Raw genomic sequence first — 26,121 nt, forward strand, 5'->3', positions numbered from 1 at the left:
GAGACTCAGCTGTATGGACATCTAGAGGAAGTTCATTCCAACACTTACTCAAACTAAACCAAGGGAAAAACAAAGTTCTTTGAGATATAATACATGAGGCAAACTTAATAATAAATATGGATAAATACGAATGGTCTTCAATGCAGTGTTACAGGGGCCTAGCTTATTTACTTACCTTTAATACAATCCTGATTTTCCAGGTGGAAGGCGGTTCATCGTCTGGGTGAGACAAACAGCATGACGCGTGTACGAGAACCTCAAGGTGAGCTTGTGACATGACCAACAGTTTAAATTCTTTAACAATATATTAAAGGTCCCATACTTTGAGAGTTCTTTTAACAAGTTAAAACAGATGTCAAAGGTTTCCCCTCGGTTTAACTCCTCCTCCAAACTCACTGTTTCGGTGTCTAAGTAAATGAGCTACTGTGAATCACGCCCCACCAGAGAACAACAGAGCTTAGCAACAAGCTAGGGGTGGGGCTTTACTTATGAGGTCACATTAAGGACTAAAATCTAATACACTATTGGGATATGCTGTTAGAAGAAAACAATCAACTTCAATTTGGCAACAGTATCTCTGCTACATGTTGTCATTGTTGATTATTTTCCTTTAACAGCACAAATCAGATTCACTATGTCACAAAAGGAAACAATTTCTATAGTAGAAACAGGCTTAAAAAAATACCAATACATAAGCATTAAGCGTTGTTGCAGTGTCCTGTTTGAAACACATTGTGACCTTGCTTTCTTCAGGGTCGTGCTTGCCTCCGCTGACGTCCAGGCCACTTCTGACGGGTTTCACACGTCTCCTGTCTCTCCCGCTTCCTAGGGTCACTCTCTCATCGTTCCCCTTCTGTCTGAAAGCGCGTTGTCTCAAACAGGCACCACTGCCGCGCTACTTCCTGCTGGAGCGATCCTATGTCCAGTTCTACAGATGAAATCGTCCGCCACATGTCAGAGCAATATTTTTATTAAAAAAAAAAACACTCTCTAAGAATTCATTCTTTTATCTTTGTTAATAACACACACTGTGGTGTCCAGTTCATGTGTAAAAAATTATTCCTCATGCTCCCAGAACCACTCTTAGAAAACATTCTTAGTCCTAGGATATTGCTGTTGCTTCAGAGGAGATGATGTTATCACATAGATGTGATAACTTGGTAATTCAGTACATTCAGGTGGTCAGCTGACTTCATTTAATTGCCACATAAGGTTGCTGAGTCAAGACCTGAGCGACTGAAGCAACCCCAGATCATAACACTTGTACAGGCTTGTACAGTGGACACTATGCATGATGGGTGCATCGCTTTATGCGCTTCCCTTCTTACCCTGACACGCCCACCACTCTGGAATAGGCTCAGTCTGGACTCATCAGGTCACACTTCCATATGGCTTTTTCAGTGGCTTTCATATGGGTACACAGCTGTTTAGTCCCAATCCTGTAAGTTCTTATCACATTGTGTGTGTGTATGGAAATGCTCTTACTTTTACCATTATTAAATATAGCTCTGGTTTCCACTGTTTTCTGTTTTTATAATGCAACTTCACCAAGTGTTTAAGTGATCTCCATTCATGAGTTTGTTTTCCCTCCAACCATATTTCTTCCACCAAGTTGAAAGATCAGCACTATCCTTATAAGTTTTGCTAATGTGTTGAAGGCTTCCTAGCTCAGTTCCAGTAATTTCAAATCTCCTTAGTTGCCTTCTTTGCTTTATGCAAACTAATAATTTGACCTTCCTGAAATGGTGACTTTTGAACACACTTGGTAAAGGAAACGGCCCCTTGCTAGTTCCTTACACTTCCTGTGTTGCTGTGGTCTCTAAATATAATCTAATTTGAATTTTCCAAAATTTTCACACAAACACAAATTTTTATTATTTGTTCTTTAAATAATATGTATAAACACATATTGTTTAAAGAACAATATAATACAAGGCAAAAAATTTTTTTTTTAAGTAACACTTTGATTTGTATTTATTGAAAAGCAGAAATGTTTTAGTGAAAGTCAAGATTCTAACATTTTCCCACATTCAGAAATGGACTAACCAGGTGTGAACCATTGATTACATGATTGTACTTACATTGTATGAATGCACAGATTGTAATAAAGTCTTTGGCACTTTTAACAAACATAAAAAGAGATTTGTGAAGTAAAACCTGGTTTTGCTGACTCGGAACTGAATGCAGTAAATTACAAAGCTACAACGATGATCTTAATGCGCCGCCATCCATCCATCCATCCGTGTGTGAGATAACCTCACGGATGCTCCCAATCCTACTCAGGTTCGCACCAAAGTTAAGATACCGAAGCAAACCTTATCTGGTAAGAACCGTATCAGTAACCCGGTAAACTCTCAACATATTTCATCTGCTGTGAAAACCTTAAGCTAATACATTCGTAGATTGACCCTACACGACCTCTACATGTTATTTTAAACCTTGACAATTTTTTTTATGATTGCGGTTTAGAGTGATTGTAGTAAATAAAATATCATTTAGGTAGATTTCTTGTTTTGCTATATAGTGTATAGAAATCTCTATATAAAATCTGTTTACCTGTATGTACATTCCTTCATTCGGCAAATATCTTTATACAACTTACAAGACAAGCATCCAGCTCGGCAGTACAAATTCAGGACAAAATTATCAAGGAGAAAAAAAAAAAAAAAAAGTTCTCCAAGACTTGGAGAAAAACATACTGTATATGAACACCATGAACAACTTAAGCTCGCTAAGGAATTACAGAGTAACATGTAACAGTCACGTCTTACGACGTTTGTCTAACGACGTAAAGGCACGGTTCCAGGTCCAGTAATTTCAAATCGCCTTATTTGTTTTATTTGGTTCATGCAAAGTAATAATTTAATGGTCACTTTTTTGAGGGGTTTTGGCCAGGCAGTGTCTAAACACACTTGGTGAAGGAAACACCACCTTGGTGGTTGTTATCCAAATAAAAATCTTTCCCCAAACAGAAAACCTTGGACCTTTAGGAAACCCATTGCACCTTTTTCTTATCGCTACCAATTAACCATTTCTGCTGTGAACTCTACTGGTCTGCTAGTCTCTCGTTTAATCGTCCATTGCCAGGTCGGTGCTGTATTTCAGGACGTCGGAGGTCATTAAGAGGTCCCGTGTGCGCCCTTTGGTTTTCAGAACCTCGTCCAGTTGCCTCAGAGTGACCTCTTTGACCTCCGCGTCTTCGCTAAGAGGCCAGTCAAGGAGCTGTGCACTAGAGGGCAGTGGGGGCAGCCCGGGCTCGTACTCCTCCAGGGGGCTAGGATAGAGGAGGAGCCTCAGGGAGCCGATGCTTGCGGCGGCCCTCGCCAACTCCATAAGCGCTGTCCTCGAGAGCGGGTTCAGCGCCAAGCGGAGACTTCGGAGGGAGTGGCACTGACTCAGCGCGGGAAGCAGCGTCCCCAGGGGGCCGTCCGAAAGCGCGCAGCCGCACAGAGAGAGGCGCGTCAGGCAGCGTTCGGCCCGGGCAAGGAGATGACGCAGGGAGTGCAGAGACGACTCGTCTAGCCTGTTCTCACTCAGGTCCAGCTCGGTGAGGGACGATGCGTGAGGGCTGCGCGAGAGGTACGCTATGTCACCGGAGGTCAGACTGAGGTAGGGAAGCTCCAGCGCCTCCAGGGGCTCAGAGAGGGAGCTGCAGCAGGAAAGAGAGGAAAGTGAGTGAAATAAATACACAAATGTGTCACATGTGACCTTAACTTTAAACTTTTGGAGGCGGAGCACAGAATGGATGCAATGGCATGAAATTACAATCAGAAAAACAAAACATCTGTCTCCATAACACTGCAGGGTTTCATGTTTGGAAATGACAACTAGTGCCCTGTATGACATCACAGAGGAAAGAAGACCAAACTCGAGCGATATCGTGTTGTACCTGAGCAGCAGGCGCAGGTGTCCTGGCAGACGCAGAGCAGTGAGACTCAGCCTGCGCAGCATCTTCAGCTCCCCGAGCCCTCGAGACACGTCCTGCAGCGCCTCCTGCTGGCCGGGCCGAGCACGCAGCACGTCCAGGTTGCAGTAGTGTAGCCGGAGCGAGCCGAGTCGAGGAAACCGCGCTAACTGGGGCAACAGCAGCGCCAACCCCGACACGCCCAGGCTCGAGTAGCGCACGTCCAGACCGAGGAGCTCCTCCTGGGACAGAAGTTCAAGCAGCGAGGCGATGGAGGATGCAGGAAGCTCCTCTACACGAAGGAAGCGGCAGTGAAGCTGCAGGGGGCCGGACAGGCTGAGTGCCCCTCGGACACGCTCCCAGGATCGAGCGTTCACGAAGAGATCGGCTCTGACGTTCACCAGAACATCCTCTCTGCCAGTAACCTGCTGTGGCTGAGCTCCGGCCCTCCTTTGCAGCTCCATTCTCCTCCTCACGCCCTTTACCTTCTCCTCTCCCGGTGTTGAAATTTCCCCGCAGGTCGCCTTCTCGCCTTCCTCCTTCTTCAGTCCGGCTCGGTCTCTTTTCACAGCACCATCCCGCTCTCTTTTCATATTCTCTCGGTCGTCTCTTCTGCGCCCACTGGAGGCAGTGGTGTGGTTTCTCGCCTGCACCACCGTGGAGCACAAGGCCACGGTGAGGGACCAGCCGCCCATTGCGTCCTCCACACGACTGTCCTCACACTGCAGCCCGCAGAGATCCAGCACCTGCAGACAACACCTGACCGGACGAAAATATTGTGTATAAAAAAGATTTAAAAAAAATTATAATTACACAGTGCTCTGTGTGTTCTTCCGTACCTTTTATCCGTCAAGCCTCTGACCACAGCGAGCAGCAGGGCCTGAACACACAGACGATTAGGCGCGCCATGATCGCGTTTCCTCCGTCCCCCAACGCTGAGGATCCGCTCAGGCCAGCGCTGCACCAGCTCTCCAATAGCCAGAGGGCGACAGTGAGCGAAAGCGGCGTCTAGCAGCGGCCTGTAGAGTTCGCGCGGCATACAGCTCAACCAGGCAGACGATAACCCGTGATCACTCACCACCTCCCGCGCGCATAGGTGCACCAACGTCAGGACCATGTCTATACAACCGGAGGACAGACTGTTAGACCGAAACGACTCGGTAAATCAACTGTCTCCAAAAATGTCCTATGTCTCTATAACACTGTTAGACTGCAACATTCACTTTTCTACTTGCTATGAACAAGCACTGCATACGTCGTGTAATAAAGGTAACTCAGTGTAATAGTCAAAGATAGTCAATTAAAGTCTGTTTTTTTTTGTGTTAAATATACATAAGTATACATCACTTCCAGTCCAGAGTATTTGTTGTGCCTGACTTAAATGACTGAATGGGTGTTTTATTTATTAATTTATTATTTTCTATTATTACTACATCCAAATTCAGTTGCTTTGTACTACAGGTAAACTAAATGTCAAACTTTGCCCTACTTTGTTCTATTACTGTTTCTATCACTTCTATCGGTAATAGAGAGATAAAGATGAGCTCTGTCTTCTTCAGGGGCGAACCAACAGGAATTTGGAAAGGTTGAGTACACTATGAAAAGTATATTAGAATATGGAGAAAAAGGACGAGGAAGAAAATATTCGACTTAAAATGAAAGGAAGACGAGGGAGATCAAGACCATAAGGTGAAGGTAATGCAACTTATTGGATGCCGACCCCTCGAAAATAAGAAGTACAAACAAACAAATAAAATCTGCCAATAATCGTTTAATTTTTATAGATCGGTTGTTTCTCAGTTGGCGATGACATAAACAAATAGACGAGTTGAGATCCACATTACCAAGTCGTCACCAGTCTGGGAATATCACCAGGTCAAATTTATAGCAAACCCACGTGGGATAACGTCTGCCAAGAGCTTTAACACAACAAACCCTAAGGTTGTAACCAGAGTATGAAAAGTTATCCGCAAATGGCAGCAGCTAAATCTTGTAAGTCGACCCTCACTCAACCACCTTTTTATACACTGAAGAAGCTCGAGCTGTACTCTGCAGGGAGTAATAAAATGCTCTTTTGGCTGCTTCGAGGGGACTCCACAGAGAGACATCTGATCTGCACAACACCTTGGCACAGGTTTTAAACCGGATGCCCTTCCTGACACAACCCTCCCGTTTTAGAATTCAACCCGGGTCTTCCACATGGCAAGCGAGAAACCTACCAATGCCCTTTACTTAGCAGGGAGTAAAAAGACTAAAAAAACAAAAATAGAACAGAAATAATAATGAAGAGAGAAACACTGAGCGGTTCCCCCGAGGCAACCCGGGTTTACCCCACCTCTGACACTGAGCGCCTATGTCAGTTACCATGACTGGCTTTCCGAATACACACTGACTGATGTGTGTATTTATTTCCTGTGATGTTTCTGGCACCCTGTCCAGGGTGTATCCTGCCTTGTGCCCTAATTCTCCTGGGACAATCAGACATTTTAGACATTTAGGCATTTGTCAGATACCCTCATCCAGAGCGACTTCCTTTTTTTTTGTTAAATCTCATTATACATCTGAGCAGTTGAGGGGTTAAGGGGCCTTGCTCAAGGGCCCAACAGCTTGAACCGTAGTTTGGTGGTCGTGGGGTCTAAACCTGCTACCCTCCCGAACCGTAGTCTAATGCCTTAACCACTGACTTCTACAGGAACTTCTATATTCTTCTAAAACAGGCTCAGTGGTAGGTTTCTTGCCCATCATGTAGATGGTCTGGGTTTGAATCCCACCCAGTGCCCAAACCCCAGACACTGGTGCAAGAAGTTTGTGTTCAGGACGGATCGGATCAGCGGTGGCAACCCAATGACAGGAGCAGCCGAAAGACTAATAACACCAAGCGCTTCGATACTCTTTTGTCGAGTGTCGGTTATTCTATTGGTTTTAGCTCCTGTATGATCTACATGAAATAATACGAGAATGGAACATGTTGCCTTATAATAAATAAAAATTTTACACTTTTCATACTTTCTCAGATCTTAATTATATTTGTGCACTGCTGTTTAGAATAGCAAACAAACAAACAAATAACTAAACAATACTACAAAATAAATAAAAGACTTTAAATGGCAGAACCTAATACGAGTTTATTTTCAGCCCCAAATCCATGACTTCATAAAGAATGTTTATATCTTGATATTAAACAGTGTTAAATGATTAAAAGTTAATTGTAGATTGTTTTTTTTTTAAGAGAGAGAGAGAGAGATATAAATGGAGTTCTTCAGACCTGATCCTTGTGTCACTGCAGCTCCTGATCTTTAATGAATGTTTATAAATAACCTTGTACATCCTGATCATATCCACCAACACACAGCATCCTCTAACAGCGCTGACTCAGCACCTAAATAAAGACTCAATCAGCTCAAACTGAAGGCACTTCAGCAGCAACACGACTTCATGGGGGGGGAAAAAACAGCTCAGGTCGATTTACACCAATGTATCTCCTGCTTCCTTCTAATAAACAAAACACCGCCGCCGCGCTGTGATGACGCCATCGGCATGCGCCCGCCGTGGGCTCGTTGTCCCGCCTCCTCCCGCGCTGGGATTGGTCAAACGGATAGGTTTGAGGAAGCTCATTGGACGAACCGCGCGTCAATTAAGCAACACTCTGCCTCTGCGTGTGAATGAATGAAACAAACAAACAAACAAACAAGAGAAGTTAGCATTTATACGCGATACTTAAATACCTAAACTCGCTTTAATTACAAATGTGCCGCCTGTTTATTCACAGGCATGTAGTGTCTCGGTAATAAATACACCAATAAATACATAAATAAATAAACAAATAAATAAACAAATAAATAAATAAATAAGTTAGCCTTTATAAATACACGATTCTTACAGTAATAGAAATTTATTTACTCATTTTTTTTTCTCCTACGCATATGACCTGAGCTCTATTCATAAATGTGGATTAAAAAAAGCCTGTTTATTTATAGACATGTAGTGCCTCAGTGATAAATAAATAAATACATAAACACATAAATAAATAAATATCACAAATGGCTGGTTTTTAAAAGTTAAAATTGACTTGAATGAACGCGTTTCCTCTGGTGGGTGAATAACAGGAAGACCCAGGAACAATCAAACTGAAACTGAAAGATCAGACCTTCAGATGTAAGACAAGTGTTATAGAGAGACACAGCACTTCAAAAAGGTAATAAATGACCCTAATGCGCTATAATCATATATACATCGCTTAGTTATACGCATCGATGTGTTGATAAAGACTAGTTAAGAGTGGATTTTAGATGTTTAGCCTGTTAGAAGAAGTTTGAAGGTCCACTTCGCTGCAGACTAGATAAGAGAAGGGAAGTTACTGTACGCTGTAGTAGTCTGGACTGAGACTCCTTTTATATGAATTGTCCATGTATTTATCACTACTGCTACGTTTATAAGACATTTATTTTCATAAACACAACCTACAATCTTATCACAACAAGAATAACAAGATAAACCAGACCAGGCAGAAGAGCTCAGGAACCGGGTTCTTATCTCACAGATTAATAACCTGCTCTTATTTTTGGTAGACACAGTATTTGTACACTTTAATAAAAGCTAAAAGCTGTACGTTATGTATGAAAGGATCTGATAACCTTCTATCAGATGCAGTCAGTTTTAAGTTTAGGGCTGATTGTGTATATAAATGGCGTCCGACCCTGGTATGTATGATGTCGTTTCCAGGAAAGCCTTGTTTATAAAGGTTGGTGTTATTAAAGTTGATGCAGTGCAGCTAAGCATAAACCTTTGTACTGTGTGTGTCTATAAAGTCTGGGGCACATAAAAAGAAATTCTATGAAGCAAATATCAATTAATTGTAACAATTATATTAATTGTACAGTAACAATTTTTTTTTTTTTTTATAAATTGCCTCCGGTCGACATTTTGTAGTTTTATAAGACAATGAGCACAGTTTTAGAGAATCTAAGAATTTCTTTCATGGACTGTGACTCTCAGACCTTATTCCATACTAAGAACTTTCTGTAAAGTTTATTTGTTTTGTAAAAATGAATCAACTTAAATTGACTTTTAATTGACAAATTTAAACATTCTAGACCAAATTTGTATAAAAAAAGGAACGCCCAAGACTTTTGCACAGTGCTCCCCCCCCCACCCCCATTCAACTCCCCAATATTCACAATTATATACAATATTCTCAGTGTGTAAGTGAATTTATAAAATGTCTAAATTCCGGTATATTGTACTTGTGTGTGGGTGGAGGGGGGGTGGGAGAAATGAGTCTCCCTTACTGGTTTCAACGTATGAATCAATGAAAAACAAAAAGGCTGTAAGGCCTTGTTCACACGGGCGTTAAAATCTAGTGTTTTTCTTGCGTTTGTAGCGTCTGGTGAGTGCGGATCAATGCCGAGTGTTTTCTACACATAGGAGTCAATGAGAGTGTTCACACGAGGTTTGGTGACAGGCGTTTATCTGGCTGTGCGTTTATACGGCATTAAACAAAGTTGCATGCAGCTTTTTCTTGGCGTTCAAAACCCAACGAGCGCAAGAAAACGCTTCTAGTTAGTTTTCTTTGCGTTCATTTTACGAGGAAAAGGAAATGTTAAAATTCTTTACGTAAGATCATCTATGATCTATAATCTAATGACAATTAGCCAATCAGAATTCAATATTGTAACATGCTACTCACAAGCTCACGTAAGTTTGTGTAATTTTTCTATGGAAGCAAAATAGTCTCATTAATAATTCACACAAAAGAGACGATGCACACATGCGTATCCCAATTCACATGGTCGAATTTCCTTAATGAAACATTATAAATAATAACTTCCACGTGCATCCTGTTCTTGGTTTGAGGAGGTAAAACTACATTTTCGTTGTAATTAACTCAGATTGCGCAAAAGGTGTGCGAAGCTGAGCTACTTGTGTGCTGCGCTTCTGGAGGCCTGTAATTGGTTAAATGGTGAGGTCGCATCTGATTGGCTAAAGAGTACGAGTGACCCACATTGCTGCCAGCAAAGTTGCAAAAATACACACACAGATCCAAGGCAATTCACACACGAAAGACAATTTTCATGTTCACAGTCTGTACACTCGTGAGTTTTAAACATTAAAAAATTTTGTACACTGTTATACATCTGTGAATTGTGTTTTGCATTTGTAAAACATATATTATATATACATTATTATATATTATATATTATATATACATATATATTATTATATATTATACATATTATATATACATACAGTATATATATATATATATATATATATATATATACACACACACACACTACCGTTCAAAAGTTTTAGAACACTTTCTAACTCCATGATGGTTCCTGATTTTTATTTCTTTCTACATTGTAAAGGAATGCTGAAGGCGGCCAAAAAAATGCATTAATCTCCTTTGAACAGTTGATATTGAGATGTTTCTGCTACTTCTGCTCTGTAAAGACTTCATAACGTCTATAATCTGAGGTGCTGTTAATTGGTCATTTTTTTCATTTTTCAGGCTGGTAACTCTAAATGAACTTCTTGTCTGCGGCAGAGGTAGGTTTTGGTCTCGCCCTCCTGGTGGCCTTCATGAGAGCCAGTTTCGTTATGGTGCTTAACGGATTTTGCAAATGCACTTGACAATACTGTTCTTGCAAGAACTATTACAGAAAGGCTGACCTCTGTGTCTTAAAATAACAACTAACTGTTGTTTTTGTACTTGTTACGTAATTACCTAATTCCATATGTGTTGTTTTATAGTTTTGAAATCCCCAGTATTGTTGTAGAATGTAGAAGAAATTTGCAAGTGTTCTAAAACTTTTGAACTGTAGTGTGTGTGTGTGTGTGTGTGTGTGTGTGTATACTCATCTAAAGGATTATTAGGAACACCTGTACAATTTCTCATTAATGCAATTATCTAATCAACCAATCACATGGCAGTTGCTTCAATGCATTTAGGGGTGTGGTCCTGGTCAAGACAATCTCCTGAACTCCAAACTGAATGTCAGAATGGGAAAGAAAGGTGATTTTAGCTATTTTGAGCGTGGCATGGTTGTTGGTGCCAGAGGGGCCGGTCTGAGTATTTCACAATCTGCTCAGTTACTGGGATTTTCACCTGCAACCATTTCTAGGGTTTACTAAGAATGGTGTGAAAAGGTAAAAACATCCAGTATGCGGCAGTCCTGTGGGCAAAAATGCCTTGTTGATGCTAGAGGTCAGAGGAGAATGGGCCGACTGATTCAAGCTGATAGAAGAGCAACTTTGACTGAAATAACCACTCGTTACAACCGAGGTATGCAGCAAAGCATTTGTGAAGCCACAACATGCACAACCTTGAGGCGGATGGGCTACAACAGCAGAAGACCCCACCAGGTACCACTCATCTCTACTACAAATAGGAAAAAGAGGCTACAATTTGCACGAGCTCACCAAAATTGGACAGTTGAAGACTGGAAAAAATGTTGCCTGGTCTGATGAGTCTCGGTTTCTGTTGAGACATTCAAATGGTAGAGTCAGAATTTGGCGTAAACAGAATAAGAACATGGATCCATCATGCCTTGTTACCACTGTGCAGGCTGCTGGTGGTGGTGTAATGGTGTGGGGGATGTTTTCTTGGCACACTTTAGGCCCCTTAGTGCCAATTGGGCATCGTTTAAATGCCACGGGCTACCTGAGCATTGTTTCTGACCATGTCCATCCCTTTATGACCACCATGTACCCATCCTCTGATGGCTACTTCCAGCAGGATAATGCACCATGTCACAAAGCTCGAATCATTTCAAATTGGTTTCTTGAACATGACAATGAGTTCACTGTAAAATGGCTGAATTTTTTTTTTTTTTTTTTTTACAATTTGACCAATGCTCATGAGTCTAACTTTGCCAGACTTAAAAACAAATCTGACTTATGAATGTGCTCCCAGAACAGAACTTAAATAGAACTTAACAGAAATAAAGGACATACAGTGCTGTGAAAAGTATTTGCTCCTTCTGTTTTTTTTTTTTTTTGTCACAATTCAGATCATCAACATTTTTTTTTTTTTTTAGGAATTTAGATGGCTCTCCAGTGTGCATGTACACACACAATCATCATCCAATTTTTTTGTTTGGGACTTAAATAAGGAAATCAAATTTTCCCTCTATGTGATCTCATACAGAATATTTATAGATCCTCCCCCAGCTCCACAAAGATCTGCTTGACTCCGCCCAGTTCTGTCTAGCTCTGGGAACTATTATGTACAATAAGATATACAATAAATTAACTCAGGGTAGTTTCAAGAAGGTTTAAGTTTTAAGTGTAGGTTAGCCATAGTGTATAGCAGTTTGCAGCTGATTGCCAATGAGTAAACCAGTTTTTCTTTTCAGCTTTTAGATTTGTTTTAATTTGTATAACTTATATCTACAGGGGATGGACAATGAAACTAAATCACCTGGTTTTAGACCACAATAAGTTTTTAGTATGGTGTAGGGCCTCCTTTTGCGGCCAATACAGCATCAATTCGTCTTAGGAATGGCAGATACAAATCCTGCACAGTGGCCAGAGGGATTTTGAGCCATTTGTCCTGCAGAATAGTGGCCAGGTCACTACGTGATGCTGGTGGAGGAAAACGTTTCCTGACTCGCTCCTCCAAATCACCCCAAAGTGGCTCAATAATATTCAGATCTGGTGACTGTGCAGGTCATGAGAGATGTTCAACTTACACTCTGATACACGGCACCACCATCACGATACAATGTTTGGGCCATTGGGTGCACATGGTGCTCCAGAATGGTTTGGTAGTCCTTGGCAGTGATGTGCCCATCTAGCACAAGTATTGGGCCTACCATGATATTGTAGCCCAAACCATCACTGATCCACCACCATGCTTCCCTCATGCAACAGTCTGGATGGTATGCTTCTTTGGGGCTTCTCCACACCGTAACTCTCCCGGATGTGGGAAAGACTCACCAGGGAACGATACATGTTTCACATTGTCCACAGCCCAAGATTTTCTCTGCTGGCACCTTTGAAACCAACGTTTGGCATTGGCTCGAGTGACCAAAAGTTTGGCAGCCCAGCCATGTAAATTGACTCTGTGGAGCTCCTGTTTTGGTGGAAACAAGAGAGTTGAAGTGCACTTTTAATTCTGCAGTAAGTTGGGCAGCTGGTTTTATGTTTTTTGGATACAATCCGGGTTAGCACCCGGAGATACTTTCCACCTTCTTGCTGGTACGCTGACATTACCCTGGATCTGTGGCTCTTGATACATCACAAAGACTTGCTGTCTTGGTCACAGATGCGCCAGCAAGACATGCTCTGATACTTTATGTCACCCATAATGTTGTGTGCTAACTTTTTTATTTCTTAAACAACCATGTCAGAAGACACCCTGTGGTCATGGAAAATATGTTACTTTGTTTCAGAAAGGTTAAATTATTGGTCAAAAAATTTCAATGACCAGTCGGCAATAGAAAAAGGAATAGAGAAAAAGAGACAAAGGGGAAGGACTGGAAAAAAATGCAAAAATACAAAAATACAACAAATACAAAAATAAAAAATACAAAAATACATTTGTAAATTTTATAATTTTATAGTATTAATTACTATTTCACATTACATGTGAAACTCACTATATAAGCATGTTATTTATATAGTTTGTAGAGTACGGATTTGGGCAAATCACATTCATAACATGGAAATATTTATATAAAGTTTGTAAGAAATGTATCAAACTGTAAAAAGTCAGTGTTGTGTTCCAAACCTATAACAATTATTAAAATTTAGAAAACCTGTATTTGTAAAATAAAACCATGATAAACCTGACTTTCTCTGTTTTCATTTAGGGGCAAGTGTGATGAGCCATCATGCAAATAATAGAGAAGAAAATGCAGAAGGCGAGCTCGAGGTTATGTCTCATCCTCCTAGGAGAGGAGTGGACAGGAAAGAGCTCAGCTGGAAACACCATGCTGGGACGAAACAGATTTACAGCTGGTAGCGACACAGAACATGTGATGCAGTGCTCTGGGGTCATCGAGGGGAGAAATGTAACCATTGTAGACACTCCAGGATGGGATGTTAAATGCTCTCCAGATGTACCACTCAAAATGCTCGAGAAAGCATATACTTCTGCCCTGCTGACATGTCAAAGCTTCCATGTCTTGCTTTTGACAATCCCCATTTCCCAAGACCAGGCATGGAACCAAAAGTTTGTGCAAAGGATGTTGAATGTGCTCAGGCTTTTCAATGATGATATGTGGAACCACACCATGCTCCTATTCACCAGATCTAACCTTCTGCATTCCTCAGAGGGATTGGAGGGATACCTGAAAGGTAATGGAAAGCCTTTTCAAAGCTTGGTGGAAAAGTGCAAGCACAGATACCATGTAATCAACAACCATGCACAGAATGATTTTAAGCAAGTCAGGGAGTTGCTGGAAAAGATTGAGCAGATGGTGCAAAAAAACAATGGTCAGACATTGCAACTAATCACGAGTGAACAAGAAGTGGGCACACTGCAAGACAACAGAGGGATGATATATGAATGCTCCAAGATGAAGGAACACAAAGAGGTGCAAAATTGCTTCAGGTTAGAAGACTACATGTTTAAATCGCTGAGACCAGAGGAAAATGATCCACCAGATACTACTGAGCAAAATGAGCTTCAAGGTGAAAACAGAAATCTGGCCATGAGCAGGGAAGATAATACAGAAATAATCAACACAGAAAAGAACACTTCTCAAATCTCATGGGACTTAAGCATTACTTGTGACTTTTATACTTGTGATGATGTCTCCAATCCACAAAGTGAGTAAACACTAGTACAACTTCATGTCATATATATTATATTTATATTAGTTTTTAGTGGCATGGATTATTGATAACTTCAACTAACAGTTGCATTTGATAAAAAAAAATATGTGCACAGATTTGTTCCAAAAATATGGTCATTTTCTTTTGCAGGTATCATGATGACTTGTGTTCTTCAGATTTCAGTTGGCTGGAGAAAACTAAAACCATCATGTCAGATATCCTGGGTGTCTTTCACAGTGTGTGGTGATGATATTGCCTGGCTTTTTATTATTGTTTTGTACCTGCTGGTGAGCTCTTTATCTCTTATTTATAAAACATGTGAAGGATCCAATGATACTCGTCATGAGGCCAGGAAAACACTGTTGACTCAATTTGGTAAACATGAGCAAGAACTGAGCAATGAAAACCAGGGAGCTTTTCATTCACTGCTCTGGCTGATTCAGAACAAAAGCACTAAAAGTTTGGATGATGAAAAAAAAGCAGAAGAAGAAGAAGAAGAAGGAGGAGGAGGAGGAGGAGGAGAAGAAAAAGTGACACTCCAACAAAGTAATAAAGATAAAGAAGAAAATCAAACCCAACAAATCATAGAAGCTAATGAAAAGATGCAGTTTAAGATGGATGATAGCAAAGGAATTCCTGAACATGAATGGAATAAAGATAACCATCAACTCCAACATGACATAATGGAGGATGGGAAACCTAGACTTCAAAATAACAAAAGAAATGATGAAGAGATGGAACAACAAAGCAAAACAAAGCAACTAAATCTACAGGATAATGACAAATCCAGGAACAATAGTTGGGATGGAGGTGTGAAAAAGATTCACCAAAAGCCTGAAATGGTGAAATATAAGAAGGTACCCAAACACAGCAGAAGGGAACAAACAAAGGAAATGCCCCAACTTAAAAGAAAAAGTGATTATCAAATGATCACGCACCAAAGCAAAAGATGTAAAGATGAAATGATCTCCAAACACATAATCAAAGATATGGAAAAGATTCCCTCGGACAACAGAAGGGGGTCTAAGCAAGATTCACTCCAGGATAACAGAAGGGACTCTAAGCAAGAGAAACCCAGGGATAACAGAAGGGGCTTTAAACAAGAGATACATCAGGATGAAAAAAGAGGCTCTGAGCAAGAGATACCCCAGGATAACAGAGGCAGATCTAAGCAAAAAATAAACCATGGTAAGAGAAGGGGCTCTACACATGAGATACCCAAGGATAACATAAGGGTCTCTAAGCAAGCTATATCCCAGGATAATAGATGGGGCTCTAAACGAGTTATACCCCAGAATAACAAAAGCGGCTCTAAGCAGGAGATCCACCAGGATAACAAAAGCGGCTCTAAGCAAAACATACCTCAGGATAACAGAAGGGGCTCTAACCAAGAGATATCTCAGGATAACAGAAGGGGATCTAAGCAAGAGTTACCCCAGGGTAACTGGGGTAAAAGGGACTTTAAGCAAGAGATACACCTGGATAACAAAAGAGGTTCTAAGCAAGAGATAAACCATGAAAACAGAAGGGGTACTAAGCAAGAGGTATCCCAAGATAATAGAAGGGGCTTTAAGCTAGAGATATCACAGAATAACAGAAGGGACTCTAAGAAAGAGATACCACAGAATAACAGAATATGCTCTAAGCAAGAGATAAACCATGATAACAGAAAGGGTTCTAAGCAAGAGATATTCCAGGATAACAGAGAGGGCTCTAAGCAAGAGATATCCCAGGATAACAGAGAGGGCTCTAAGCAAGAGATACCTCAGGATAACAGAGAGGGCTCTAAGCAAGAGATACTCCAGGATAACAGAAGGGGTTCTAAGCAAGGGATATCCCAGGATAACAGAAAAGGCTTTAAGCAAGAGATACCCCAGAATAACAGAAAAGATTATAAGCAAGTGATACCTAAGGATAACAGACAGGGTTTTAAGCAAAATATTAACCATGATAACAGAAGGGGCTCTAAGCATGAGATACCCAAGGATAATAGAAGGGGCTCTAAACAAGAAATACCTCAGAAAAATCAAAAAGGCTCTAATCAAGAGATACATGAGGATAACAAAAGAGGCTCTAAGAAACACATACTGCAGAATAACAGAAAAGGCTCCAACCAAGAGATATCCCAGGATAGAAAAAGGGGCTCTAAGCAAGAGAAACCCCAGGATGACAAAAGAAGAGGGGATACGAAATGGTTACTTCAAACTAACAAAAAAGCCGAAAAGAAACAGATACAACAAAGCAGAAGGAAGACTAAGAAAATAATTCCCCTGTACACTAGAGGTGCTGAGGTGATTAAAAAGACACAAGGACAACAGGTAGAAGGAATAAACCTCAACTTGGGCAAAAATCAACCAACCAAAGACATTAGCGACTTTACAGGCAAGTTTGTTTGTTTATTTTTTTACATACAATGAAAAACATCTTAAATACAGTGACGTTTTAAACTACAATAAAGCTACCACCTAGATGTAACTAATGAAATAAATAAGACTCCCAAATTCCTGTAGGGATTAATATGGTTCAACTTGCCACAAGATATTTTTAATCCTAACTGATGTAGTGAGTAGTTCTCATTTCTTGAACCATCATGTCAGAAGACATATCAGTCATGTCAGAAGGGTCAAATTATTGGACTGCATTAAGCAAAGAAAATAACTACGGAGATTGCTGAAACTAATAACATTGGCCTAGGAACTGTGCAAGTCACCAAAGTGACTTTTATCACCTTGTACATCTGAAGAACTGATGATTTTGGTGCCTTGCTTAAGGCACCAACTGTGGCAGCTTGGGGCTGTTGTGGTGTGGGGCTAAGGTGTCCAACATCTTAGCCCCTCAGCTACCCCCTTAATAAATAAAGAATTTGTTATTATTTACTCTGTAGATGTCAAGGACATAAAGAAGAGTGCTCATACATGCCAAGTAGGGAGACGTGGGCAGCCTCCTGAGGCAAGAGCAGTGTCCTCCAGACTGAACCGTAGAGGTAATCTGAATCACAGCTTGGATTATAAAAATATGTGGATTTTATAGTAAAGCTGTCAAACTTCTACCCCATTAATTTAACAATTTAAAGTTATTTGTCATGTTCTTAGAAGAAATAATTAAGTAAGTTTACAATAACTATATTACAGTATCGTTTTGTTTTTTAATTCATCATATTTCTTGTCTGTCTTTTGTTCAGCAAATCTATTTAGTCAATTTTTATCAATTCCATCACATGGATATTATTGCTTTTCTTTTCTGGTATTGTAGCAATTAAAATTTCAGTGAGTGACAATTTCACACACAACTAAATTGTTTTCTTTTTAGAGCTTGTTAAAGTTTGTTTTATTAAACTTAGATGCGAGTTTTAAAATATAAGGATTTTGCTAAAAAAATTATGTTTGTTTGTTTGCAGATGCTAGAGAAGAGGACGCAAGGCAGCATGGGGATGTTAGGAAAATTAGGAGAAGCAAGAGTCTGGAAAGGTTTATTGAATTTTACAGTGAGTATATTTCATATAATTATTATTTTTTTTTTTAATGAGAGCTGTGCCAAAAGTAATGTAAAAGTCACTATAACTTTCCTTTTTTTTATATAGTTGAACCCATTTCTCCAATTCTCTTTGGAAATCGCCTTTCTCATAGTTGAGGGTTTTCTGACATTTTTATTACATTTCCTATGCCTCTGTTTTTTACCTACAGTATCACTTTTTTCTCTGTCATATTTTTATAAAACAACCCCAATGAGACAGAAATACTTTACAGCATGCACATGGCTTCGATGTAGTAGTGGTTAGGGTTGGGATAAGGGTTAGTGTCAGGGTTAAGTGTAGGGTTTGAGTTAGGGATTAGGGTTTGCTTTAGAGTTTAAGCTAGAGTTAGATGTTAGGTGTTAGGGAAATTAGAACATTTTGGTAATAGTTGCTTAATTTACAAACAAAATCTTACAGATAATTACCTATTATCGTGAACACAAATGAAGTCACCTCTTCTACTACTTTATGAAGTCATTAACAATCTGCTCTGTACATGCAAATCATACTCCTGAGAAAGAAACACAAACGGAAACATAAAAAAACAACAACAATCCATTCACCATGTTAAAAATGAAACCAGTTTCGATTTCCTTTAATGGATATGCAAATTTATTTGAAAAGTCATTATATGAAAATGTAATCACTTAAAATGAACATTTTTTTGTTTTGTCCAGATTCTTTCTCAGCATATACAGTATGCTTAGTTCCTTTCTCAGCATAATTTCAATAGTATGTTTAATAAACAGTGTGTTTGTTTGTTTGCAGATGCTGGAGAAGAGGACACAAGACAGTATGGGGATGTTAGGAAAATTAGGAGAAGCAAGAGTCTGGAAAGGTTTATTGAATTTAACAGTAAGTATTAAAAGAAAAAAAAACATTAATTTCTTTCTTACCTGAAATTAATGCAAAAGTCACCATACTTTATTATAATTGAACCCAACTATCTGATCCTATCTGATTCACTTTGTTCTTTGTCATACTGTATGTTCATAAAAGAACCCCGATAGTTCCTCATACAACAATACTTCTTGCTGGAACCTTTGTTTCTATACAACATTTGAATGACTTTAATGTGGTGTCGGTTAAGGTTCAGGGTTTAAGTTATGGCTTGGGATTTGGATTAAGGGTTAGGGTTACTTAATTTACAACTAAAAAAAAAAATATATATATATATGCATATAATAACCTCACATGCTCATTCACACACTACGGGCAATGTGGGAACGTCAGTTAGCCTAATCTGCATGTTCGTGGTCTGTGGGAGGAAACTGGAGTACCTGGATGAAAACCAGCAAGCACGGGGAGAACATGGAAACTCTGTGCACACAGACTCGAGGCGGGAATTGAACCTGGAACCTGGAGGTGCAAGGCAACAGTGCTCACTACTAAGCCTTAAAAATATTATTTTTATTTTTGCATCAAGATAGCATTTTATGTTTCCTTTTAGTTTTTACAGATTGCTTTGACGACTGAATTGCTTTCGATAAATCATTTTCTTCTCAGAAGCAAAGGGTGCACACAAGATAAGTAGAAAACATTTTATTGACACAGTGTAGCGCAGAACATGAGACATTTAGGGGTCAGGGGAAGCTCAGTGGTTAAGGCATTGGACTACGGTTCGGAAGGTCCCAGGTTCAAACTTAAATTAACTAAAATGTAAATTTAAGTTTTGCTTTCACAACATTGTGGAAATTATTATTTTTACAGAAAACAACATTATTTGTATGCTAAATTCAGGTGACAGTGTCTTCTTCCATATAGACCTCCCTAAAAATATGTAGATCATTAAGATTTTTGGTCACAGAGTTTTACTTTTCTGGCTATATACAAACTAAATATCACTAATCATCAATTATACACCAGTAAACTAGTGACAGGATCATGGACACCCGAATCTTATCCATGCCCATGAAGACTAAAAGCTCTGGAAATCTCAGTGTGTTTACATTTACTGTAGGCATTTAGCAGACACCATTATCCAGAGCAACTTACATTTTTATCTCATTATACATCTGAAAAGTTGAGGGCCTTGCTCAAGGGATCAACAGAGACAACTTGGTGGTCATGGGATTTGAACCTGGGACATTTTGAACCATAGCCCAATGCCTTAATCACCGAACTACCCCATTAAATCTCTTTGAAAATTTCTTAAAAGTTCAAAAAGTATCTTTTTTTTGTGAATTCAAACTTTATAAAACTTCATAAATACCCATAAATATAAATATAAATGTATAAACGAAGTTTATGTGCAATCTTTCAATTATAATTTTAAAATAATTTATTTAAGCTTGCTTAATTCAGCTAAAACTAAATAATAATAATAATAATAATAATAATAATAATAATAATAACAGTCTTTCTTTTGATCATTTTGACATTTTTCATTTATTTTTGACACTTTTTGTCTTTTAGGGAAAGATGAGAAGACAGCAGTGAACAGAGATCTCCCAAAATTATTTGAGCGGAGTCTAAATAGTCAGAAATCAACAAAAGGTTTCTGCCATTTTCGTCCTGACCTGCTGAAATTCACTTATCTTTTACTGTTTTGCTATAAGCATTACTGCCTATTACATACAGAAAAATCTCAAGTATTGATTTAATACTTCTATTTAAAGACATTTGCATCCAATTGGACCTACTGTTTATAAAAACTGTATAGTATTAATTTAACACTCTGGGTGTTACATTTACATTTACATTTAGACATTTAACAGATGCTCTTATCCAGAGCGACTAACAAAAGTGCGTTGAAGTTTACAGCATTGGATAGATCCTTACACTGGGTTACTAGGTTACTAACTAAGTGCAATTAGTCAAACAAGGTTGGACTTTTGGAGGGTGGGGTGAGGGAATTAACCCAAATATGGAAGAAAATTATGTTAATTCACCATTAAGTATTTTGTTGTGTATGTGTGTAGTGTGTTCTGTTTCTTTATCTTTTTTATTGTTTATGTACGTTTAAATGCATTATGTTTATATACTAAATGTTTATACTGTATAATACATCTGCTGTTAGTCTGAATATTACTTATACAATTATTAATATTATAATCCAGTAAACCTACTTTTATTATCTAGATGCAGCATTTGGGTTTGCGCGTTTGCTGGCTTCTACCACTGAGTGGCGCTATATAACTATAGACTGACGCCTTGGGCATCAGTTCATTCTCTCAAGGATTAATGAGCCGCAGCTCCTTTAAAACTGCACGTAGTAGCGGATAAAATCAAGTGAAACATTGTAGTTAAACAAATTCATAATCACAGTATTAAAATTACAGTACAATTGTGCTGTAGAATTTAAATTAAATTAAATCTTATTAGGATTGAATTTAAGCAAAGTAAATGTTAACACAGTGAGCCTTTAGATTATGTAATGTCTATGTCTATTATCATGTAATTATAAAAGCTACGCATGTATGTTTTTCGTCATCTTATATTTTGTGTTCTTTAAATTTGTAGTAGATTTGTTAACTGAAATAAACGAAAATAAATTACCATAAAAATTTAAACATTGTCAGGCCGTGCTACTGAATCAGCAGATGTCGATGTGTTTTTGTGTTATTATAAGAATTAAATGCAGTAGGCTGTTAAGATCATCATAATCAGGAGCGTTTCTAGGATTTTCAGTTAAGGGGGGCTCAGTCCCTATAGATGTTTAACACATATTTGGCTTGTTCAGAATCAGCACTCAAATGAGTCTTCTCGATCACACACTCTTTTTATTATATAAACTTTTTTCTATGTACAGGTACAATCAGAAAAATGTAACCAGAAAACAGCATATAACTTTAAACTTACATTAATTAGCAATATAAACAACACACGTATGAGGCTGGACAATGAAATAAACTGTGTGGGTGCCAATAATGTCAAAAATTTATCTGTTCATTCTTTGACAATTGAAGGTTTTTCAAGTCACATGGGAGTACTGTAGGTCTCCAAATGAGCAGCAGGTAAGAATAGAACATCTTTTTTTCATGTGACTTGAAAAACCTTCTATCTACGGTTAAATATAAATATTAAAACTTTGATAATCATGTTATCTAGTTTAATTTAGAGTTTTAGCTACATAAATAAGACAGTAGGTTCTTTATTCAACCCCTTAAAATTTTATAGCTACTGGGCTATTTATTCAAATTCATTAATATAGACAAACATTGTTTTAATGTAATTAAACAAGGCATCTTTTTAAAATCATTCTTTTTTGTTACTATTAATTTAAAAAAGTAACTTTTTCTAAATCAAAGTGACAAAAACCCTACTCTAAGGCTAATAAATGTATTTTGGGACATTATTTAATACAATACAATATTTATTACAAAAAATTATTTTTCAATCTGTGTAAATCACACTGCTATGCAGTTAAAGCGAGTGCACTGAATGCTGTCTGTCACTATTTTTAATAATTTATGTGTATAACTCTATGGTATAATGCCATATGCACTGTGTAATGTTTTATATAGACAGTCAGGTTTTCCAATTAAAACAGCGACGGGTTGTTTTTTTCTTTATGAAGGAGACTATAGGTTTATAGAGTATGTATTAAGGGCTTAATTTTCACTAGAGGAAACAACTGGTGTGATAAGGGGGAAACAAAGTTAAAGTTTAACTGATTAATCCCTCATGACATTTTGTAAACTGTATTTATGAGGAAGGACTGCACCTTGCCTTAATCCTCGCTCTGTGATGGCGAATTGAAGACCCGCTGAAAGACAGGGAGGAGCCGGAGGAGCCGAAGTCTGCCGCCGCTTTCATATCAAATTTTAAGGGGACGATGGGCGATCACCAATTTGTGTGAAGTTTATGGAGAATTTTTAGGGGGGCTGAGTACAAATGTTAGGCGGGCTAAAGCTTAAAAATGGCCTAGCGACACCCATGATCATAATGTTCTTTAATAAATAATGAAAACATTTTAACAAACTACATTTTTACATCCCAGCACCCCCGTTGCACTGTATCACCGCCGGCAAAAACCTTATAAAATACAAGTGAAACATTAAATGAATTTATCATCACAGTATTAAAATTACAGTACAAATTTAGAACCTAAATACTGTATAGGCGCTTCTTAGTTCCATTGAATTTAAGCAAATGTTATGTTTAAGTTAATGTTAACACAGTGAGCCTTTATATTTTATCATGCGTAGCCAGAAAACTCTGGCTTTGTGTATCAGAAAACATGGGTGAGTCACAGGTGTTGTCAGATTAATGGGCAAAAACTATATAATAAACCTATATAAGCTACATAGCCTTTATAAGACTTTACTTTTATTTAAGTGCACGCACAATGACGACAAAACGTTATGATGTTGTAAAATAATGAAAGCAAACAGGGATACAGCGCTATTCTGTATCGGTTTCGGGGAACTTGAGCGCATCAGAAAATAAACCGAAAATCCGTGTATACTTGCCTCACAAACGTGAAAAATATATACTTACAGAAAGCAAAATGTCTGCTTTTATATAAACTAATGGAAAAAAATCAGCTTATGTAATTCGTATAAAACGTGGATTACTACAGCGCATCCACTCACAGCCGAAACGAAAAGATATCAACTTATCAAATAATTATTGAAATCTCTTATAAGTCTCTCATATCGGCGCGCGCGTTCATCTGACTTTAGATCAAAACTCGGCAAAGTGAAAGAGTGCATGCGCGCGCCGCGGGTTCACGCGAACATTTTACATTCACTAAAAGGTTTTATCACAACCACATTTCGGCCATTCACACACATGCATTGTGCTATGTTGTTGGTACACACTTTCACTTTTCATCTCCCCTTTGATCTAAATGCTCCCAATATAAGTCAACACGAGCAGCTTTGTTTCAGTCAGATTATTCCTCTATTATAAATAGAGGCGACATATACTTGCTGATTAAACACTGTATCGTTTTTTAAGTGAAAGCACGCGCGATGTGAGCAGCTTTAATTATTAATAATTAAATAATTATTCAATGCTGGACATAAACAGCTAAAATCAAGATGATTATTATTCTTTAGATTATTATTATCATGTTCTTTTGCTGTTTGGGTTCAGCGTTAAATGATTATTTGAAACTGAAGCGCCTCGTGTAGATTTATGCCACGAGTCATTTTATCATACAAAGATTATTACGTTTTGCTCGGACCACTGCAATTCTGCGGATTCGAAAATCGCCATTTTTACCGTTAAAAATAAAAATGTTTTTACAAGCCTTTGAGCTGTTGTTTGTGCTGTTTTCTTTAATAATAACAATAGACAGATAGAAACAAAGTTTGTCTTAACAAAATTAATTGCAGCCGTTTTGCAAAATGTCCCTTTGTGCCACCTGGTGGTCATTTCACAAATTACTTTGAATTGCGACTGATTTATTTTGGCTGTTGCCGTTTGGCCACGACAGAGTGCGCGGCAGTCATAGACATTCCGCTTGAGTAACCACTGCTCCAACTCTGGTAAACTCTTGCAATGTCCCCTGTCATTTCTTTCTTCCAAGTGCCCTGTAATGAAATATTGTAACTGTAGCTACTGTGGCAAGGGACAAATTGTAATGGCTAGACTATATATTTTATATAGTCATGTTTAAAAAAAGTACCCTCTATAAAAACACAATAAAAATAATTTGATTGTAGCAAGTATTAGGTAAAAGACAAAAATGAAAAAATGAAAGCAGTGTTAAGTAGCCCAACATAATTCAATAGCTTTGAGATCCACTTTTACTAGCAATAACTTTTGTTTCCTGTTTGGCTTTATAGGTCTTTTATATTATTGTGGAGAAATTTTGGCCCATTCTTCTTTATAACATTGCTTAGTTTTGGGGCATTTGCTTATACACAGCTCTGGTTGAGGTCTAGACTTTGACTAAGTGTCATGCACACTCAATCGGCGACCGGCACTAGGACCCGGAAGTAAAGCGGTCGCAAATCAGGAAGTATAAGAGGAGTAAACAAACCACGATTCAGCGCTCAGTCATTGAGTTCAGCCCATGTCGGTTCTGGTTGTCCATCATCGGTTCGTGAGTACTCACTTTATTTGGGTTTCGCTTTCTGATCTTGAGTGTGTGTTTATAGGACGCGGGTTAAATTTGTGTTTTTCCCTTGCTCCCCTTCTGTGAGAGTCCTTAGACTAACAAGCGTGGTTATCCTACCTACTCGCTCTCTTCCGCGTTTGGGTTCACCATCCACGCTACATTGGGCTAATCGCTAAAGCTAAGTCTTCTGGTCGCCTAGGTAAGTTCATCCTGACAGAATGACTGAGCCAAAAGCGGTGAACCCAGCGGATTACGCGCATCTCTGCGACGTGGTTGACCAGCATGCCGAGCTAATCAATAAGCTAACCGGGGATATCGCTACTCTGCGCCAGAGCGTCCAAGATGTCGCGGCCTTGCGCCGCGAGGTCGCGGAGCTCAGGCGGGAGAACGCGGATCTTCGGGCGGCTGTTGACAGCGCGGCGAGCCGGCCTCCCGTCGCGGCGGTCGCGTCTCCGCATCACCCCGCCCCCCCCCCTTCTACTGATGTCTTTCTTGCTTTACCAGAAAAATGGAATGGCACGGACGGGAAATGTAGTGTGTTCTTAACAGCGCTCGATCTGGTGTTTGAGTTTAATTCCACCAAATACTCCACCGATCGGCTACGCATTGCTCTTCTCGTTTCGTTGCTAACTGGGCAGGCAGCAGAGTGGGCCACGGCAGTGATTAAATCAGACTCAGACACCGCCCATTCTTATAATGAATTCACACGCCAGCTTCGACTCACCTTCGAACACCCTGCGGGCGAGGTGGAGACCGACACCAAGCTCTATCACCTGCGGCAGGGTGGATTGTCCGTGAGCCGCTACACCGCTGAATTCAGAACCCTCGCTGTGCAGACATCTTGGGGAGACGCCGCGCTCCGGACATCCTACTACGAGGGGCTGGCGTCACGCATAAAGGACGAGCTTG

The 26,121-nt window shown here is 39.2% G+C and overlaps 2 protein-coding genes across 8 annotated transcripts; one reads left to right on the forward strand and one right to left on the reverse strand.

Moving 5' to 3' along the window:
- Window positions 1–2,787: 2,787 nt before the first annotated feature.
- si:ch73-174h16.4 (leucine-rich repeat-containing protein 14) lies at window positions 2,788–7,536 on the reverse strand. Its single transcript, XM_053516335.1, has 4 exons — window positions 7,170–7,536; window positions 4,744–5,023; window positions 3,890–4,663; window positions 2,788–3,649 (listed from the first exon to the last, which is right to left on the reverse strand). Exons 2-4 carry the CDS (start codon window positions 5,019–5,021, stop codon window positions 3,070–3,072), a joined length of 1,632 nt encoding a protein of 543 aa, XP_053372310.1. The 5' UTR covers window positions 5,022–5,023; window positions 7,170–7,536; the 3' UTR covers window positions 2,788–3,069.
- Window positions 7,537–7,942: 406 nt separating this feature from the next.
- LOC128526378 (repetin-like) lies at window positions 7,943–22,059 on the forward strand. 7 transcript variants are annotated; one of them, XM_053498206.1, is made up of 8 exons: window positions 7,943–8,099; window positions 13,720–14,680; window positions 14,837–17,068; window positions 17,571–17,669; window positions 18,084–18,170; window positions 18,969–19,055; window positions 19,434–19,565; window positions 19,651–20,756. In XM_053498206.1, the coding sequence occupies exons 2-8, from the start codon at window positions 13,741–13,743 to the stop codon at window positions 19,674–19,676; spliced, it is 3,603 nt and encodes a 1,200-aa protein (XP_053354181.1). In that variant the 5' UTR covers window positions 7,943–8,099; window positions 13,720–13,740; the 3' UTR covers window positions 19,677–20,756. The 7 variants fall into 7 exon arrangements, with proteins under 7 accessions (XP_053354181.1, XP_053354193.1, XP_053354171.1 ...); XM_053498218.1 differs by having other exon boundaries at window positions 19,468–19,565; XM_053498196.1 differs by having other exon boundaries at window positions 14,837–16,540; window positions 16,577–17,068; window positions 19,434–20,756.
- The last annotated feature ends 4,062 nt before the right edge of the window (window positions 22,060–26,121 follow it).

Source organism: Clarias gariepinus, chromosome 1, assembly GCF_024256425.1.
Source record: "Clarias gariepinus isolate MV-2021 ecotype Netherlands chromosome 1, CGAR_prim_01v2, whole genome shotgun sequence".
Taxonomy (NCBI): Eukaryota; Metazoa; Chordata; class Actinopteri; order Siluriformes; family Clariidae; genus Clarias; species Clarias gariepinus.